Source organism: Amblyraja radiata, chromosome 10, assembly GCF_010909765.2.
Source record: "Amblyraja radiata isolate CabotCenter1 chromosome 10, sAmbRad1.1.pri, whole genome shotgun sequence".
In the NCBI taxonomy this organism is placed as follows: domain Eukaryota; kingdom Metazoa; phylum Chordata; class Chondrichthyes; order Rajiformes; family Rajidae; genus Amblyraja; species Amblyraja radiata.
Window position 1 is genome coordinate 48,534,719 of NC_045965.1, and position 6,563 is coordinate 48,541,281.

General features: G+C 35.0%; 1 protein-coding gene across 1 annotated transcript in view; it reads left to right on the top strand.

Annotated features, from left to right (window-relative positions):
* The window catches only part of usp24 (ubiquitin specific peptidase 24), a 138,688-nt gene extending 133,673 nt beyond the window's left edge, over positions 1–5,015 (top strand). The window contains exon 68 of the mRNA XM_033028759.1: positions 140–5,015. Within this exon, the coding sequence (XP_032884650.1) occupies positions 140–202 (63 nt within the window). The 3' untranslated portion in view covers positions 203–5,015. The remainder of the gene's footprint in view (positions 1–139) is intronic.
* Positions 5,016–6,563: the final 1,548 nt, after the last annotated feature.

The following is a 6,563-nucleotide window of genomic DNA, read 5'->3' on the forward strand; positions in this document are numbered from 1 at the left end:
GGAGAATTCATTAATCATTAACATTTTAATCAAAAAGCTACAAAATATTAGAACTGAATTGACAAATAATGTTATCTTACAGTGAATATCAAGCACTTCTGTTGCATAATGTATTATAACACTTCTGTTTCATGCGTAGGGCTCAGAATCGCCAATGATGCTTGGTGAATCTAAAAGTGATCTTGATGATATGGATCCATAAAGAAGATTGGAAATTCCTTTGGACAATGCTTGGTGTCATTTAACTTTAGTGCTGAATGACTAGGCACCAAACCAGATGGCTTTGGGCACCAATCGATCAGGGGAAGGTACACAGACTCCCAGGTTGCAAACAGCAGGCACATTTGTGAAGCAAACTTTGCCGAGAGTTGAACCTCAAGACTTCGTGCAAGTCTCGTGTTCTTTGAAGATTTTGTATGGAGAAGGATAATCTGATTGTGCTTGTGAATATACAGCAAAAGGAAATTTTTATCCAATGCTTTCAGTTGTAACTGCAGAGGATTTGATTAAGATTTTCATACAATCTTAGTGAGAGCCTGTAATTTGTGTATAATAGTTCCCAGAGTTGAAGTAACAAAATCCTTTGTGGTACTATGTTATATAGATTTAATTTTATTTGTATAATAATAGAACATCTGGTAAATCTGTTCACTTTAGGTTACAATAATTGTTTGTTGGAATATTTAATAGGTTCCAGGTGCATTTGCAAAGAGGAATTATGGTCAATAATATACTCGATGTGTGAGTGCAACTATTGTGTGACCTTATTTAATTGCAGCCTGGAACTTTATTAAATATTAGATTAATCCTTTAATAAAGGCAACACTCATTTTATTTTTTAAATTCATACGACCAGCTGCCATTTTCCAACACGATTGATGATAACAATGTATATTTTGTTTTGAGGAGCTCAAAGTCTAATCTTTATGGTCATTTATACAATAGGTGATAGAATTTTAGTTGGTGAGTTATTAACTGATGTTTCATTGCAATGACTATCGTTTTGTCAAATTATTTTGATCACACCATAAATTTGCATTGCTTCTGTTTTTAAAATAGCCATAATTAGTTTTAAAAACACATTTTGACACCTTTATTATAGAAATAGAATATGTAATGGGCAAGTGTGTAATATTTACTTGACAAGTTCACCTAATTTAGTAATTTCATGCATGTTGTTTCGCAGTTCCTGACTTGCCAATGCTGTAATTTTGGGAGAAGAGTGCACCTACACACAGCTCGTGGGATGTATCAGAGTCATTTATCAGTGAGTTTAGACAATATATCTGACATGAAGCAGTTTATAGCCATGACAGGTTTCTGACAGATTTAAAGCAAAGGATAGCTTGTATTTTGTTTTTAATGTAATTTCTGAGGAGCTTAAAATAATTTATATTTTCCTCTTTTGATCTGCAGCTTATTAGGTGGATGGCTTATGCCCAGACCACTCCATGTAATGCTGCAGATCTGTGCAGACTGAACTTCCTGAAACTTTGCACCACTTCTTTGGTCAACCCTTATTTGCATCTTCCTGTGGCACAGATAAGACTATCTTGCACAGTAATAAAAAATAATGGCATATTGCAGCCAGGTAGAACACGGTTCAATCTCTTGCACTGTATCTGAGTATTTATGAGAATATATTTGTCCTTTAACTTGTTTCGCTCAAGTATGGTGAATGCTGGTTTCCCATTTGCCCTATAAGACGCATTCTTACAAAATTCATTTGAGGTTTATAGATTTAAAGTGTTATTGGTTAATCGCTATCAGCTTATACAACAACCAGTGATCTAATTGGTATTGTACACTTGTCCATTAAATAGTTACGTTTGTGGTGAGACAGTCAAATTATCTTTGGTGGTTACTTGGGTTTTGGAGAGAAGCGAGAAAGAAAAACAAATTATGTAATATCAGTGGAACATTTCTAGTATAATCGCTGGAATGTCTTTGATATTAGCACTGCAGCAGAAGTTTGACATGAATTGATAAATTAACATAGGAAGCTTAAATCATTTTTAGTGTAATGGACCTCACACAGCCTCTCCCATTGTAGTCTGGGAGAAGTTATCCATTTCCTTGGCTTCTGCTTGCTGAGTTGAAGTACCAACTTTATATTTACTATGCATTAATCCATAAAGGTTTGACAAAGAGATTCTCAGAAGTTTCCAACCAGGGAAGAAAGTTGTTTCTTAAGATAGTAACCCCAGTGGAAATAAAATCGATTTATTTATAAAAGGACATTTTAGATATGCTATGATAGTTCATAAACTTGTATAGGAAGGGTCATCAAAATGTATTGTGATGTTAATTCTGAAAAGAATAATGACTTTCCAGTCCCAGTTAGTCTGAAACTAGACTGACAGGTAGCCACCCAATTCATACTCAATGGCCACTATAAATAATAAAGCAATTCTGGGTTTGTAGCTAGATATTTTACAAGGGATCAATGAGGAATGAAAACATTGATACAACTAACCTTCAAAAATCAAAGGTCTGTTTGAAGGTTTCAAATCTTGTTGCACTTACAAATTTGGCAGATTATATAGTAAAATATATTCGGGGTTTTTTTAACTTTTAAAATCCAGTTAAATTATCACACATTCATATATTTCTTGTCAACTTTAAAATGTACACATTTCAATAGTTGTAAAGCTCCTTCCTTTTATTGTTGTGCCAGAGCATCTGTATATTGTACTATTTCTGACCATCCCCATCCCTACACTTTGATTTAGACTAACAGTGAGCACAAAATGACACTAGAATTATCTGACTTTGTTTTGAGGGCAGTAATCAATAGCCAGTATAGAGTAATTGAGGTGATTCCTGTACAAGTAGATTTATGATAAATTACATTTGTGGCAATGAGTTTGGCTGCTTGATTGAATTCTGAACTAAGCTGGACTGGGGTTGCTACTTGAGCAGCATTTTAATCAGAATGACTTCAGAATATACAGTGCATTAATCCCTTCAATAACCCATGGAAAATGTAAAATGAGTCATGTAATAAAGCACTATTTCCTGGTTGGGTTTTAGAGATAGTTGTACAATGTTTCAGTGTTTTTTTACGTTATGGTTTGCTTTGTTAAAATATATGTTACACAGCTTTTAATCAAAATGTTTGCTTCTGTCTAAACAACATATTGTTGGCTAACTTGCATTCAAATTAGTTTTTAGATTATAAGCAGCCTAAGGTAATTTGAACTCCCAACCAATGTGAACCTTTATATTAATTGCCAACAATGGTCGAGATAGTAGAATGAAATGAAGTACAAACACAGCTTCCTGGAGATATTTTATTCTTCTTGACATTTAGATATGTGTTGAAGGTTAAGAACATTATTTTTATTTTGTGTTTCTCCTTGGTGTAGTTGAAACCTGTTGAAAATCTGAAAATGTATTTGTGGATTGACGGCCGCATTGCTCTCGCTACTGAAATGCGGGCTGAATCTGGCAAAAGGCTAACATAGATTATTACAGTAAGATATTAATGTAAATTACTTCCTGGGAATCACTGGAAACCAATGAAATTGTGTGGCCTGAATTGCGTAATGAGTGAATGTGTAGTGAGTGGGTAGTACATAAGTCGCACTTGGTGTCAGCATCCTGCCACCGCTTTATTAACCTCCATTTTGTGCCAGTTTATGAATTACTTGGGGAAGTGCAGGAGCCTTTTTCTTAATTTTTTCTTCTGTATGTGAGGTTTCTGTTGCCATATGTTAATGAAAAGGGCGTTTGATCTTCTGCCTTACTACACAGTGACAGTATACAAAGAGTAACACATCTTGGGGTCAGGCTTTCATCGATGACTGTGACCACTATGGATCACCAAGCCAAAGGCACGGATGGCCACAAGTGCCTTTCTATTATTTTTACTGGATCTCAAATTGAAGCTTTGACACAATAGCCACCTGGTAGAGAGAAGGTTGGTTGGTTTTGTTCGAGCTTGGTTGTCTTTTGAAATTTTCCTGGGCAGTATACCTGGAGCAACTACACACTGATGTCAGTTTCAGATTGCCAACATCTACTTCAATAATCCTAATGCCAAAATGTGCATGCTCACCATAGCCAAAATATTTGTTATTTAATGGTATGGATTTAAATGAGGACATCAGTGGGTTAGGTACAAGATTTATTATGCGATCATTTACCTAGTAATTATTAATACAGAGTGGTTAGAATTAGTTACAAAGTACTAATATTTCATTCCTTTATTTTGTGCATGTGTGTGCGTTTATCAAAATGAGGGCTTTTATTGGGGACTCTTTCTTTGCCCATTTTGGCCATGCGACATCATTAGGAATGACCATGTCAACAGAGTTGGGAAGTAGAGTTAAGATCCATTCGCTGTGCTCAAAATTATGTGCCTTGTTCATATTCTCTGGAAAAAAAAATCCCTTAGAAAACCAGTATGGTATTTCTATTTTCTATATCGACCTTCCTGAGAGAGTTTCATAACCTAAAGTCAGTTTAAACCAGATTCCGGGCAGCTCTGACATGTGTATTACGTACTAGCTGCAGAGAGATTTTAAGTAATTTCATATGCTTCTTTCATCTGCCATGGAGAATTGTTTTTATTTTTGAGGTGGATTTGACTCCTGGTCACTGGTAGATGGTGCTTCAATGTGTTTGTTTACTCATTCCAGGAAGCATGACAGTTTTTGGTTAAGTACTCGCAACTATGGATATTAGGTTGCAACAAAAATGTCTCTTCCTGCTTTCTATGAAACCGTTGGTCCCATAAGCATGTGTGAGGACACTCACCACTGCACTTCCCCAATGTTTTGATCTTTGAAGTAGCTACTTGGAAATGTGCAAGATTAGCAGAGGTCATTTTTTCCTTTTCGTGATGGGGAGAGATACCCATTCAGTTTCTGCTGCTTTCACTCTACCTCCAGTCGCCATACAAAGTAATCTAAGCCTGCAGCCCAGGCTCATTACACATCCGCATCACTGTTTTAATGTATTTTTTTCTGTATCACTTTAAAAAAAAAAAGGAACTAGTAAATCAACAAACTACAAATCTACTTTGTGCCATCTTTATCAACCAATTTAATGTTTTCTTTCCACTTTAATGGACGATATGTAATGGTAATCACATTTACTGTGATAAATGATCAAATAGATATATTTTTTAATGATTCAGGCCAAGTCAACCATCAAAACAGACCAAGGATAAGCATCCTAATGTTAGTTCTCAACCTAAATGATACGTTTTTGATTTCCAAAAGGGCATGTTCCATTTCGAAACTAATGACCTCCAATAAGATAACCAGTATACTTACTATTTGCATCAGAAAACTAGGTCAAATTGGATCGTACTGCTAATGTATCATCTAAATGAGTCAGAATATGAGCCAAATATACAAAGCATTATCTCAGTCCACCATTAAAGTGCAAATGGAACACCTCTGTTTATGCTAGTCTGATCTAATGGACATAAAAGGGCAGATTTGGAATTGCATTGGTAGTGAATGGTAGTTCTAGTTTGTCAGGTTCAACATAAACTTTTGTTTTGAGAGGGAGAATGTTCCTTTTGTGCCTCAGATGACTCATAAAGAATATAGTTGCAGCTTTTTGACCTGCTTTTGCATGAAGTTTGTAAACAAAACCTATGATTTAACATCATTCATAAACACTGTTTTTAATCCTGCTTGTGTTCTTTCCATAAATTCCTCACACACCAAAATGTCATAAATATTCCTTTCTAGCCACCTTCCAGTTATTAGTTTAAATTTTCGTATAATAAAGCAGCCCTGATTATTATTGTGCTATCTTTGTCAGCAAGATAATGCATGAATTAACAAAAGTTGTGGCAGTATTGTAATTTGCAAGGTTACCCCACATCTCAACATTTGAGTATAATCCATGTATGTCATATAAAAAATCCCATCTGAGAAGTAGATGGAACCATTGAGTTATGTTTCTAAAATAAATTTTAAGGTAAATTCTTTAATCTCATTTTGAATTAAATCTGTAAATAGTACTGAGGGTTGTGTTACACCACTGATTCCACTTGTAATATCTGTAACGTAAAAGCAACGTTCTCTCATCAGTGGATGCCTAGATACTGGTAAATATCTATTGGAAGTTAAATTACCTTAATTTGCCATTTTAACATAATATAGCAATGTGGGAATTAAATACAATTTCAAAACTTTTTTTTGAATACACAATGTTGGGAAGAGCAAATGTGTCTGGTGTAATAGTGCCCAACTTAGTGCTGAAATGGTCACCCATCGCAATTTGATTGCCATCAACACAGACACAGGAGGGGCAAAATGGAGGATTTATGAAGAGCTATGCTCAGTGCAATAGGGTTTTTTCAGGTCGCACAATAGCAGTATCTACTGAACCTAAGTACAATACTTTTAAAACTCTTCATAGTTTTGATTTAATGACCACTTAAAATACATTAATTTATTTGAATGTATTAAATAGCCTATGATGCTAATTTTGTTTACACAAAGTTGAAACCAATAATCATTTGTTTTAAAAGACTGCAATAAGTATGTTGCAATGTCTTGTCAAAAGAGGAACACATCCTCTCTGACACTTTCCCGTGC